The sequence below is a fragment of the Papaver somniferum genome, chromosome 6 (assembly GCF_003573695.1).
Source record: "Papaver somniferum cultivar HN1 chromosome 6, ASM357369v1, whole genome shotgun sequence".
In the NCBI taxonomy this organism is placed as follows: domain Eukaryota; kingdom Viridiplantae; phylum Streptophyta; class Magnoliopsida; order Ranunculales; family Papaveraceae; genus Papaver; species Papaver somniferum.
The window spans coordinates 50941996-50956988 of record NC_039363.1 but is presented as its reverse complement, the minus strand read 5'-3'; the positions used below and the strand labels follow the sequence as shown (position 1 = coordinate 50956988).

The 14993-nt window shown below is 37.1% G+C and overlaps 1 protein-coding gene across 2 annotated transcripts; it reads left to right on the top strand.

Moving 5' to 3' along the window:
* Nucleotides 1-7340: 7340 nt before the first annotated feature.
* Nucleotides 7341-10736, top strand: LOC113287535 (NADH dehydrogenase [ubiquinone] 1 alpha subcomplex subunit 2-like). 2 transcript variants are annotated; one of them, XM_026536316.1, is made up of 4 exons: nt 7341-7462; nt 9181-9293; nt 9435-9541; nt 10360-10736. In XM_026536316.1, the coding sequence occupies exons 2-4, from the start codon at nt 9208-9210 to the stop codon at nt 10461-10463; spliced, it is 297 nt and encodes a 98-aa protein (XP_026392101.1). In that variant the 5' UTR covers nt 7341-7462; nt 9181-9207; the 3' UTR covers nt 10464-10736. The 2 variants fall into 2 exon arrangements, with proteins under 2 accessions (XP_026392101.1, XP_026392102.1); XM_026536317.1 differs by having other exon boundaries at nt 7349-7462; nt 9160-9293.
* Nucleotides 10737-14993: the final 4257 nt, after the last annotated feature.

Below are 14993 nucleotides of genomic sequence, written 5' to 3'. Positions count from 1 at the left end.
CCGGAAAGAAAGCTTACCAACACATATTTCGATAAATAGATAGGCGATATAAACTCGGCTCGAAATAGCAAATGTGTATAATCAAAGTCTATATAGCAAAACGACTTTTATCTCAAGATAGGAGATAGAGTAGATAGACTTTTGAGTGATAGATAAGTTCAAGTCCCCAAATACCTTTTAGTCGATGAAGTTCCATCAGTTCCTTGAGTAGTTCTTCGTCTTGTATGATGATCGCCATGAAGTTCTTGAGCTCAACTATACTTTCTATCCTAGTCCGAGACTTAGCTATACTAGACTAGAAATCAAGACTTATAGTTTTGATCACTAACATTGACAAACATGCTTGAGATAGCAACGCATGCGTGTTCGGCCGAGCAATGCTCTAACAATCTCCCCCTTTGTCAATTTTAGTGACAAACCTATCTATACATATGGAATAAAAAATAAATAAACAAACTTTTGTAGCTCCTATTCCAAGTGCCTAATCTTCAACATTACTCGAAATCTTCGTCACTTCCAAGTACTCCAATGATCCCAAAGGTTGTAAGTTCAACATCATCGTTGTTGAAAATCCGTAGCTATAACAATGAGAAAACATAATTCTCAATCATTTTTATACAGTGTCATAGTATCATTATACAACATCAAAGTTCAATTGTATCACAATTTCGACAACAATACTATGGTGATATGTATCACTTTCCCTTAGTCAATACTCCATCTCACATGGAAACCGCTCCCCCTTACATAATGATCCGAAAACCATATGTATTTGTAGTTTGAACTACATATTAATTCTCCCCCTTTTTTGTCAATAAAATTGGCAAAGGTACGAAAACGGGATCTTAATGAAATTTCCAAAAGAGACATTTCATGACCAAAAGAAAGCATATATCAACTTGTTTAGATGCAATCATAAAGCCGAAGCTAAATGCATTCATCAAGGAGTTTATAAAGATACAAGATAACCCCTATAATATTCCACAGCCGCACTCCCCACAAAGATTTGTCAATTAAGCACAAGTTCAATTAAGAACTTTCTCCCATAAATTTTCATTCCCGAAAGAACAACAAGAGCGACCTTATTTCAAAAGAAAAGAAGGATTTCTTTGGATATAACAAATCACATACGAATATGAATTTGAATCCAAATATACTCAATTAGATTAATCACAAGAGAACCCATAATTAATTTAATCGGAAATATACAACCAAATTAACCACACAAAGTGATGAATTTAATTGATCATGCTCGACATAAGATAACTTACGGATCCTCACAGTAATACATAAAAAATATGGATCAGGAAAGATCAATACTGCGGAATATACAAGGATTCATCCTATCTTCCATCAATGATGACATAATAGGCTTCAAACTTTTATGATGTCAAAATTCCATTCATTCTTTTAATACATGCATATCGACATATGAAAGACTTAACTTTTGACACTGTTCATTTGTACTTCTTATGGACTTAACACATTTAGCAAATTTAATTGAAAGAAAAGATCATCCAAGGCTAAGGTTCCGTTAAAGTTATTACAACAGAAAACTATTAACTTAAGTTCAACATAAGAAGTTTAAACAAATAACAGAAGGGACTAAGCTTGATTGCGATTATATTTCTCAGCAATCTTACACACAGGTTCGGTTAATTCAAGATGAATTCCCAACACGTAACTTAGTTGTTCCTGAAGGCACTCAATTCTTTTATTAAGAAGATTGTCTTCAAAAGAGGCTGGCTTCTTCATCTTATTGTTGTCTGTCTAAGATAGAGGAGAGGCATAACCAGTGTAGGTTCCAATTGGTTTAACCTGAAATTGGCTGCAAATTCTACTGATAAGACATGGGAACCCAAGATTCTTTTTCTGTGAAACCATATGAATCATCTGATGAATAATCAGACCGCAGAAATCAATCTCTTTTCTTGAGATAATATAGCAAACCATCTCAGCGAGGGTTATACTCCACATATTCTTATCAAGTGTACTTGGAATCATATTTGCAACAACCAGTTTACTGAAGACCTTCAGATGAAAGCTAATGTTGTCAACAGAAAACTTTCCTCCTGGCCATGATTCACTTCTATTTAGAAGCAATTCGGATAGCTGACCCTGAGTTGGTCTGAGATTCTCAGGTTGAGGAATTGAAAATGAACGATCAAGTGATAAGTTCAACAAATATGCAATCATTTCATGATTTACCTCAAATGTTATCCCTCCAACCATTGTCTTGAAACAAAAAGTGATTTTTTTGGTAGCATGCAGGTTAGCATAAAACTGGCAGGTCATCTCATGATATGAAGACCTAAGACTATCATGAACATAGCCCCACTCACGTTGGTTCATAAACCGATGAAACTCAGGTTCGTTAACAGTACGATCATAAACTCTCTCTATAACAAATTTCCCTTTAAGGAATTTGACATATTTATTCCTAACAAAAAGGCTAGTGAAGCTAATTTGAAGAGCAGGGCCATAAAAAGGTTGTAAAACGTCTAAACCAATTTCATCATCTTCAAACTCATTATCACTATCTATGTTTCGATTCGGTTGAGAACTTGAGCCTTCACCACGTCATAACTTTTTCCTACGATCCATTTTTGAACAAAGATACACAAGTGAAGAAAAACAACTTACTTGGTACACGAACTGGTTAATGGAAAACCAGCACTCGTTCTTCAAACATACGAATGGTTTTTGACCCAACGTTCACGAGCTAATTCTGGAACCCCTGGAACAAACCAGCATTGATTTGGTTGAGAATAAATATGATATGGGTATGAGGACTTATCGGTTTCTTCTTGCGTCTGCGAACTGGAGAGAAAAAGAAGAGGGGTGAAAGAACCAAAGAGATTCTTTTTCTCTTTTAAGTGTTGAGTGAACCATTTGACACGTTCGACAACTGGATTCGTACGTGAGACGGTTCTGGTTCAGCGTATTGAACCGCTCGTGTGCAGGACAAGGACTCGTTTGTTACAAATAAGGAGCAATAGCTCAACGTCCATCTGTAATTGAGTAATTTTTGTGGAGACAAAAAAAATCAATTTTGCACAACATGACACCATGAGAGAGTCTCTTTCCAACAGCTCTTATATCTCTAAATATAGAGATCATTTCAGAACACAATTTTTGTAGGACTATCAAAGAGCATTATCAGAACCAAAGAATTATTGAAACTCTGATTTCTCCTTTTCCATCTTTCATGTGGATATTTTTTGTACACAGGGAAACTCTTTTGGTAAAAAAAGACATCCTGGATTCTTCAAGAGTGAAGACAATATTACTATCATGATAAGGAGTGTCAGGAATTAATTCATGAAACCGTTCATGCATTGAGGTTGATTTCTCAATTAATTGAGATTCAAACTCTTCATGTAGCTTTTCTAGTTTATTACAACTAAACGAATACAGAAGAGGAGCACTGCTCTCACTGATTAATAAATCAATATCAACGTCGACACGAACATTATCCATCATAACTTGATTTAGCCTATCAAGAGATTTTTGTCCTTTCTGGAGAAATAAATCAACATAAGACATTAGGCTTTCAAGATCCTTTTCAATTCCTAAAAACACTTCGAGGGATTTTAAGCTAGGTGGCGGCTTACACAGAATTTCTTCTATAGATTTAAATAAATCAGACATGGAAGAGCATTCTGGAATCCCTGGATCTGGTGGTGCATTAATTGAGATAGCACTGCAGTCCATAGAGTCAGATTGCTACAAACACAGACTTGTAAGGTCTTTGAACGTGTTTACCTGCTCTGATACCAATTGAAAAAGCGGGGGTACAAGAACCACACCCAATATTTTGATTAGCAATCTGTATGGACTAACTCCAATATACTTTCAAGAGAATCAACTAGACTCAATCTTAATAAAGTATATCAAAGAGTTATATCTCTCTTTCTCGATTCAATTCTTACTCAAGCAAATAGTAATCTGCGAGTCTAACTGAATACAAGAGAAATCACTTGAACGGTACCAAAGACCAATGTTAAAGTATCAATCAATTTCAATCAATAACCAAAGGTCGGATTTCCAATTGATTGATTCAAACGCACAACCTGTGATATTTCAGCTATATAAAAAAATATAATGCGGAAAATAAATAACACAGACACCGGAGTTTTGTTAACGAGGAAACCCCAAATGCAGAAAACCCCCGCGACCTAGTCCATATTGAACACACACTATATTAAGCCGGTATAGACACTAGCCTAATACAAACTAACTTCGGTCTGTACTGTAGTTGAAACCCAATCAATCTTACACAGATCCAAGGTACAGTTGCGCTCCTTATGTCTTTGATTCCAGCAGGATACTACGCACTTGATTTCCTTAGCTGATCTCACCCACAACTAAGAGTTGCTACGACCCAAAGTCGAAGACTTTAATAAACAAATCTGTATCACACAGAAAAGTCTACGGTAATAGATAAATCTGTCTCCCATAGAAATACATACAAGTTTTTGTTCCGTCTTTTGATAAATCAAGGTGAACAGGAACCAATAGATAACCCGGAATTATATTCCCAAAGAACAACCTAGTATTATCAATCACCTAACAATAATCTTAATCGACGCGACGAAAGAAGATATTGTGGAATCACAAACGATGAGGCGAAGATGTTTGTGACTACTTTTATATCTTGCCTATCAGAGATATTAATCTCAAGCCAATCGTTACGATTGTACTCAACACGATTGAATATGCAAGATCAGATCACACAACTACGATAAAGTAGTATCGGTCTGGCTTCACAATCCCAATGAAGTCTTTAAGTCGTTAACTTGGTTTTTAAGAAAAAACCTAAGGTTAAAGGAGAATCGACTCTAGCTAATACAACTAGTATCACACAGGAGGTGTGGGGATTAGGTTCCCCAGTTGCTAGAGTTCTCCCTTATATAATCTTTCAAATCAGGGTTTGTAATCAATGTTAGCTTGGTAACAAAGCATTCAATATTCACCATTAGAAGAAAACCTGATTAGATTCAAGCTAATATATTTCAACCGTTAGATCGAAAACTTAGGTTGTTACACACAAATGAAATGCACGATTTTAGGTTTGTGTAACCGTACCCAAAGATGTACATTTGTTGGTTCATATCAACCATATTCTTCTTCACCATCACTAGTTCAAATGACCCAAATGAACTAGTTAGAGGGTTGTTCAATTGTATAAATCTTATATAACTATATAAGACACAGTTGAAGCAAAAACAATTTGATTCATCGAATCGATTCATGAACTTTATATCCACGGTTTGCAATTTATATTCCTTATTAATATAAATATAAGTTCACAAATAATCGAATTTAGATATAACCAACTCAAGTTCGCGGACTTAAGTTCCCGGAAGGAGTTCACAAACTCCAGCAGATATTCTCGGGATGAGAACCTCCGCCAGTTTGCGGACTGGGTTCGCGGACTGATTTCGCGGCTTCTTTTTCCGGTTTTCCTGATCAACAAAGTACACATACTTTGGTTCAAGGAATAATGACTTATACATATATGTGTTGCCACATAATGCTTAAATCCAACAATGGTTATATAATCTAAACTCTCATTTCAATCATTGAAACATTCTTAGAGGACGTTATATAGTTGTTATTCACAAACCATTTTTCGTCAAAGCCATTTTCACTCGAATCAATTCATGAACATTATAGCCGCATTTTGCAAAAGATTGCATTCATTATTATATAAATGTATTAATTTGTTCATGAACAAACCGATTTTAAAACTTAACCCACTCAAGTATGCAAACAGGTACGCATACCTAAGTAGCCGGATTTGGTCTGGGTTCACCAATATGGGAACGTGTACGCATACTGTCGTACATGACCAAACTCAGTTGAATTACCGGACTTGAACTTTTAATCCGGTACGCATACGAGTATGCATACTAAGTTCCCGAACTTCAACTATCAAACCAGTGCGCATACGGGTATGCATACTATGGTTCCCAGACTTGGAATAACTTGCTACAGTTAACATACAAGTAAGCATATTGTAATATATCCAATCAATGGTTAATTGTTCTAAACTCCATGTTAATTATTGAAACATTCTTGGAAGACGGGAATAGTTGTCTCGCACATATTTCGAGAAATAGATAGGCGAGATAAACTCGGCTCGAAATAGCAAATGTGTATAATCAAAGTCTATATAGCAAAACGAATTTTGTCTCAAGATAGGAAATATAGTAGATAGACTTTTGAGTGATAGATAAGTTCAAGTATCCACATACCTTTTAGTCGATGAAGTTCCACCAGTTCCTTGAGTAGTTATTCGTCTTGTATGATGATCGTCATGGAGTTCTTGAGCTCATAGTAAGAGAGAGAGAGTTGTCTTTCCATTGTACCTTGTCCTTCCTTATATAGACTTAGCAAAAACCCCTTCCTTTTATGACATCATGCCATGTGTCCTAAACTTATTTAATTACTTCTAATGCCACTCCTTCTTTAATATAACCTCTTTCTTATTTACTAATTCCTTTCTTATCCCTCATTTAAATGGGTACTTCTTGTTGGACTTGGGCTTAGTCCCCAAATCCCAACATTTCCTTCTTGACATAGCCACATAGGGGTGAGCATTTTATCCATAATCCGCGGATTTAACCGGGACCAATCGTATTTGTGTGGATGGAAGTCCGGACCGTTTTCTAATGGGTTGGACGCAGATGGGATTTTTGAAATCCAACGGATTACGGATTGGACCGGATGCAACCTTGAAAATCCGTTGGACATCCGTACCCGTTAGATTAAGGACATTTACATAGTTTCTGGAAATACATGGCTATTTTTGGAATTTTTAAGGTGTTTGCTTAAAGTGTTGTCCATGACATTTCTATATTTATATACATTATATAAAATGTGTAGGTTCTATAAGAAGTCATCTATATTGGCTTCATTTTTTTATTATGAATTTTAACTAACACAAATCCACTGGATTATCCGCACCCAATCCGCTCATCCGTGCATCCATTGGATGCAAATCCGTTGGATGTTGGATTGGATGCGGATGCCAAATTTGAAATCCGTAGTGCATTGGATTGGATGCGGATGAGGTAAAAACCAGTCCATACCGGCCCATGCTCACCTCTAAGCCATCCCTTCGGGGGCACCCCAAACCCGTTGTGGGGTACTATGTTTCATGTATCAACAGTCTTTTTTATCTAATGACCCTATTTTATCACCATTTGATAAAAAAATGACTATGCCTCAAAACAGGCTTCTTGTAATTATGCTGAAATACTATTAAGCCCATTTAACTGCAGAAAGTTTCAGTTTATAAGGCCCAAATGAGATGCAAGCCCGAAGTCAATGCCCTCTGTGTTTATTCCAAACTACTCTCTCACCTTTTCCTTCTTCTGTCTACAGAAGCAAGGATTCTTTTCATCGAGAAGAGAAAAGTTGAGAGAAGTGAAAATCGCAAATCTTTTTGTTTCAGGTTAGTTAATGAATCCTTATCCTTTAACCGTTGCTAGTTTTATTATTATCTGACGGGATGTCATTCTGTCAAATGACATCAAGAAACAATCAAACGAAATGAACCCTCAAATTGAAATCAAGAAAAGAAATGAATTCAACCCTCAACTGAAATCAAGAAAAGCTTGAGAAAATTTGAGCGTGATTCAGGTAGATTGTATAAGTAAATCCTATAAATTATCTTAGTATTCATGTAAGAAAATAAGAGATTCACAATTAGGGTTTCATGTATTAGTAGATTGAAATTTAACTATATCTTTTAAAATTGTCCTACATATTGAGTCCAATGTTTTGTATTTCCTGTTGATTTTTGGTGGAACTATCTTCATTTCAGATCTACTAATATTAGGTTCTATGTTACTGTCCGTGGCTGAACTTCTGAATCTGATTTTAGTTAGTCATCTTTAATTGGTTTTAATGGTATTGAGTGTGAAGAAAAACCACACTTCAGATAATATGACATTGCGATTCTCAAGTGTCTGGTAACAGAACAAGTCAGGGTTTTAGTTATAAGTTATTGTTGGATTTGTTTGTTTCCCTGTGGATCATTGGATTTTTGTTTAGGTGTTGAGCATGTGATGCTTTCCTGGTTATGGGCAATACCTGAATGCATATTTCTATTGCTCTATTGGTTTTGACTATTACCCGCAATTGTGATTACAACGTATGTTACTTCGGTTAGAAAGATTTTAGCCCTATGAAGGAACTTTCATCTACCTGAGAATTGGTTTAGAATACCGTCAAAAGCCGATCTCTTTAAATTTGGGGTTACATTTATCCGCAAGAATGTTCAGTAGTTTATTGTGCACTGCACTTGACGTTTGTAAACCACGTCTAAGTGCACGGGGTTTGACTTGGAAAAATTGACCAGTGCACAAATTAATTTAAAGTTTCTAATGACTTCTTTTGGTCTGTGAGTTCTAGGGTTTCTGATATTCACAGATTATAAGAGAATAGAGACGGCTTAAGAAGTTGTACATACGGTGATTAAGGCTTTGAAGCGACTGTTGTTTGTCATTCTGATACAGCAGTAAATATTTAGTCAGTTCATATGCTTTCATTTATTCCAGTAGTGATCATCATTATCTAAGATATTGCCAATAAATCATTACTCCTCGACATCTAATGCTCTAACTTGCATTTCTGTCTCACCAGGGAAAGAATCTCTTAGTCTTTGACATTTTGAGCATAAATTATTAGTCTTGACGTCCATTAACAATTCACTTAGGCACTAAACTCTAATCATAATATTAAATAGTTGCTGTCCAAATTTCAGATGATAAAGATTAAGTACAATATTTAGACATAAATCAAACAGCTCTTACTCTTTCATGTTAAGGTCTCACTTACTAATGATCATATGGTGAATCGGTGATTTAATATTTGTTGTGGTATCCCCCTCTTTATATGAAGTGAGAGTAGCTGAAATTGGGTATGAAACTGTTAACTTTCAAGATATATGATTACTAAAGCTTAATATCATTTCTTCTTTATTTTTGATGAAGACCCAGAATCACCCTTTATACCACTGTTCATCTAAAGGGAAACTTACGAGTAAACCTTTTTGTTTGGTTTCACAGCATATCTTCCTCTCTTTTTTTATAATTTTGAAAAACTAAAAAGTTTTCCATCTGCAACCGTGTTCTTTTTCGTACTTAGGTTTTTGTTTGCACTCTGTAGACAAGTGATCTAGAGAGAAAGAGGGAGATGGCTTGGAGAGGACAGCTATCCAAGAATCTTAAAGAACTCCGTGTTTTGTTCTGCCAATCTTCCCCAGCAAGTGCCCAAACCAGGTATTTCCTTCTTCTTTTATATATATATAATAATCCACCTTGTTTATCTCGTTTATTGATCTATTTGAATTTTAATTGTGTGGTTCCACTTTCGCACCTAGTTATGTGATCAATGATGAATACTTTATTTGCTGGACACAGAGAATTTGTTCAGAAGAATTACAAAGATTTGAAGACATTGAACCCAAAGCTGCCCATATTGATCCGTGAATGCAGCGGAGTAGAGCCTCAGCTGTGGGCCAGATTCGGTATGGTCTTTCTTGTTTTCGAATTAGTTTAATATTTTGTTTGAAAGAATTGGTATTTGGATTTCATGGTTAAAGGCCTACATATCCTATTTTTCGTTTCCAAACATACTCTTACTTACAAAATATAAAAAACTATTAACGGTTCAGTCTGTGATTCACATAGATGATAGATCAGTGTACTTTAATGTTTTTGATTTAGCATAGACTTTTGTTCCTTGAAGCCATCACAGGGAAATAGTTAAGGTTTTCTTCATGAATGTACTTGGTTCCCATAAGCTATAATTAGATGTCGGGAAGAGTGTGTCTCATATACCAGGCCAATTTTGTTACTAATCATGTTGGTGAGTGAAGGTCAGTAATGAAGGGGGAGTGGACCATATCTCCCAGATCTATGAGTCTCCGAATGATGGAAAGGCCAAATCCGTCCATTTATTTGATTGTCGTCATTGTTTAGTCGGTTAACTAGACTCAAGTCAGCAAGGGGAAATGGTCATGCATAAGGTGGAGGCCATTTGAAAAATTCTTTGACCATCCTGATGACCAAAATAGTAATGTAAACATATAGCAATGCTCATATTTGGAACAGCAACCCATTTGATAGATTGAGGCACTGAGAGTCTTCTAATAACAAGTACAACATAAATAAACCTGTTCACATCTAGATTTTTGCGAAACCTTTGGATCCCAAGCAAGTACTCTTATATTTGTTTTACTTATTGTATGTATAATTTTTAACTTGGTTTCTAAAGTGATAAATAACTCAGACTGATCTTCCTACTGCCTGAACTTTAAGAACTAACACTGGTTCCTTTACACAGACATGGGTGTTGAACGAGGATTTTATCTGGAAGGATTGACAGAAACACAGATTGAAAAAGTGCTCGAGGAGGTTACAAAAGCTGGAGCGACCTTCAAAGGATGAATTCCGGTGTTTGTAATTTATATTTCTGGATGAAATGAACCAAGAACTATGACAGATTGCTTCTTTTGAGTGTCTGTTTTTGGTATTTTGGATGAAATAAATTAGGAACGATGTGAATTATTTCCTTGAGGTGGCATGCTGTTCTTCTGGTCATGTTTGCTGTAAGATATCTCTTTGAGAGTGGATCATCATTTATTAGATTACCATTCTCGAAAATCATCTTGTGTACATTTGGTATCAGATTAACATGGCCCTGAATTCAATTATCAAACACATGGCAGCGTTTAAAGTAAGAATCTAAGGGCAATTCCTATGGCAATGGCTAAACTCAAACATTTCTTGAGCCACGTGGATGGGCAAACTGAATTTTCCACTATGGCAAAGCATAGGGCGTTGGAACAACAGGCGTGCGACCGAAAGACTGACACTGGCGTCAGCAAATAAATCACTGGTGTTCTCGTTGGTCTGATGCGGCGTTCGACACAAAGACGCCAACGGTCACTGTCCAATGCCTATATTTCCAACGGTCGGATTTCCACACTATAAATTCCTTCCATTCATTTCATTTTCACTCACACCACTTCCATTTCTTTCTTCTAAAATTCTTCTAAATCAAAAGTTCTATAAAATATGAACATAGTGAGAAGAGCGGCCAGTATTATAAAGAAGAAAAGAGATCGGACAAATGAATCAGCACCGTTGCCTCACACAGGTGTAGATTATACTCAAATCGAGAAGCAGAGTTTGGTTCACCAAAAATAGTTGCTGGTCCATTATTAGTCCCAGGTCATGTGTCGGGGCATCACGAACGGTCTGAGAATTATTATATCATGAGAGGTGGATTTTCAGAATTAAATGCTATTTATGTTGGTCTACCGTCTGCGGTCCGAGAAAGGATTGAAAAATATCCTTGGCGTGCCCTTTATAGAATGGCACCTAGAAAGCATAACAAAAAAAATCCGAAAACAGTGGTAGAAAGGTGGTGGAAGACGACACACACATTCCATTTTTTGGATTCCGAAATTGGTAAGTTTTTTTTTAACTTAACTTACACTAAATTTCTTAAATAATTATTAACAAATCAAAATAATTAATCATAGTGATATTATACTTCTAATAGGAATTACTCCCCTTGATTTGTATTTCATTGTTGGAATTCCAAGTGGAACGGGAGACCCGCCACCCATTCAACCAAAACGAATGGATGTCAAATAGTAAATGGGAGACGCTTTGTCCCTCGTTTGTGGACACAGAAATGCGTCGAGATTATAAATTATTGAAAGGAGGTGGGATTAGATGTGCGTCCTTGAAGATTTTCCTATCCAAACCCAGAAACCCAGAACATGTAGATGACTATCCTGAACTCGAAAGGTTGTTTATCTTATGGGTACTGGGTCAGGCATTCTTTCCAAACTCAACTACTGTTGCTCATGTTGGTTGGTTTGAAGCGTTACAAGATCTCGAAAAAGCGCCATATTATGACTGGGGATCTGCAATTTTAGCAGAACTAGACTGTGCGCTGGATAAATCGTCCATGGGCGAAAAAACTCCACTGGTTTCTGGAGCATCATAGAGGTAAAAATATCAAAATTATTATTACTAAATTTAAATATTTTTTATGAACAAATGTAGATTATTTAGTCAATATACTAAAATTATGGAGGAATTTGCAGTATTGGTGGTATACCTACTTCCGTGTTGGTAAACCAATCCTAAAAGACGGGACACTTAGATTTCCAATGTTGGACATGTATATGAAGGACAACTTAGAGAAGAACACTGGCAGTGACGTCTTTAGTTCCAGTTTTGTTCAAAGATTTTATCAGATGACTCGGAGCCACAACAACGTAGTTGTTCACCCATACATTGATTTACCTCAGTATGGTGCTGATGTTGGGGTACGTATTCTTGATTATTCTTTGCGTAGAGTTGTTTTTTACAGTCCGGAATCACAACGAGGGGTTTGGTACCTGGGAGAAAGAGTGTAATACCAAATACAAGGTATATTTGCAATTGCAATTAACCCGCCACAACTGATGCAAACCTCTATATCAGATTTTGATCGGCTGAGAGTAACTGGTTGGGAGAGGTATGAACTAAATACAAGGAGGGATATCAGTGAAGCGCAGTATGTCAACTGGTATGCGTCAATTACGGAGCCTGTAATTGGGATACAAAACATGCACGTCTATGGTTTTGATTTCCCAGGGTTATCAAACATGTCCCATGATCCAAATATCGTTCCTAGTCAACCACCTCCAAGAGAGCCAAGCTTTATGACTTATCCCAGGACGGGTGCAAGTTCTTCATCATCTTCGTCAAATATGCCGAAATTCGTTGGGATATGCAAAGTATTACTTCACAAGGTGAGCCAACCACGATCCCCATTGTTTCCCAAGGTATGGACCGTGATTATCCTTACTCCAATGTCACTGCCAGTGACAAAGAGTTGCAGAGGAAACTGAACGATTTGCATTGGAGGAGCCGGCAAGTAGAGGCTATGTACTTGGAACAACTACGAAAATGGCAGACGGACACAATGTTTGGATTGAGTCCAACTGTAAATGATGCTAGCCAGGGGTCACAGTCTTCCGATTCCACCAGGAGCCACAAATCATGGCACGAAAGTGAAGAAACAACGGTGGGAGAAACACAAGTACAACAGAGTTCTTCGCCACAGGTATCTCAACCTCAAGCATTTCGGCTTGAACCTAGGCGCATTTCATCATCATTCTCACCTTACAACCCAAATGCGCCCTACAACCCAAATGAATGCTACACACCAACACCGCCGCAACAACAAACCTCTTATATGCTTGGAGGACTGAGTACACAGAGTGCTTACCAATCGCCTAATTTTGTTCATCCAGGTCAGACCAGTGCTTACCAATCGCCTAATTTTGTTCAGCCAGGTCTATCAAGTCTATCTCCATTTGGAAATTTACAAACTATGTTGGCTTTGGGTGATTTCCCAGGTTTATCCCCAGGACTTTCTGAATTATTACCTCCAGAAAATAACAATGGGGGAGCTAGAGAAGAGCGACGTTAAAGAGATTATTTGTAGTTTTAATTCTGCTACGTGTGTAATTTTTAATTCTGCTTCAGTCTTTAATTAAATAAAATTACATATGTTTAAAAATAAGCGTTTTACATTGGCTTCGCTACATTACATTAGCTTCACTAATGAGAAGAATTACTAGGTACTACAAAGAAGGGTTGAAACTGTTCAACACCCTAAGTATTTCAAAACATTTTTCGATAGGAAAAGCCACATTTTTCCATCTTCGTCATTCAGCCAAAGATCTTGTTACCATCTCAGCACCAGTTTCACCTCTTAATCGGTATCGATTTACTTGTATGGTTAAAGCTATAAACTCACTTACTTCTTTCTTAATTGTACCAAAACGATGTTCTATGTCGCATATAGAACGACGACTCGGATTGTGAGTGTCACTACAGAACCCATCGTGAATAACCGCACATAAATTCACCCATGGATAGTTTTCCGAAGCAAGATGAGTAGATAAAAAACATAGTTTCTGCAAATAGATTCATATTCTTCTTTAGCATAAGGAACTCGCCGAACTAACCGGGGCCGAGACATGTTCGATCAAGATTTGTGAGTGAAGAGATGAATGTGTGAATTTAGAGTTGAAATGAGGAGTATTTATAGATTTCAAAAAATGTAGTCGTTGGATCACAAGTTTTTCTGGCCGTTCTGATTGAGCCGTTGACGACATTGGGTCAGACTCTAGCGTCTTTACTTCATACGCGGGTGCAATTAGTGAAAACGCGCGTTTGAAGATATAACGCTAGCGTAATTTTTTCGGACGCCAGCGTTGCTAGACATGACTCCGGTCATTTCCACAGACGCGCGCTGGTTCTACCATCTCGATGTTCAAACCAACAAATCTGATGGTTTGAACATCCATTTTCCATGTTTGTTCATTCCATAGTGGGAGCAAGATGAACAAACTCTGAGTTTGTTCATTCCATATGAACTTCTCTAACCACCCACATGATGACCATCAGGAAAGGCCACTGCTGCGAGTCCACTGATGCGCTGAGCTTGCTCCCTTGCAGACTTTTAGAAATTCGAATAAAAAAGAAAGCAGGGAATAGAGATTCAGTTCTGGCGCGGAATTAAGTTATATATCATGCCAAACATCATACTATCCTCTCCCCTGGTTTTCTATCTGACCCTTCATCATTCATTGGGTAAAATCTTAGAGGAGGATAGTCAGATGAGGGGGCATCCTAGGGGCTGCGAATGCCCTATCTGGTCCTTTTGGTTGGGTTTACAGCTTCAGTTACACAAGGGTTGTTCATGATGTTCATTCTTCTTAAGTTATACCAGAGGAAACAGGGGTGGGGTTAAGAGACTTTTCCACGGACATCGCCATTTTTGTCGGCTACTTCATTAGCTATTTAGCCGTGACATTTTCGGATGGGGTTGTATAGCTATTAGCTATTTAACCGAGTCACTTTTTAGGTTTTTAAATTTACCTCACTATCTTTGAAAACGACTTA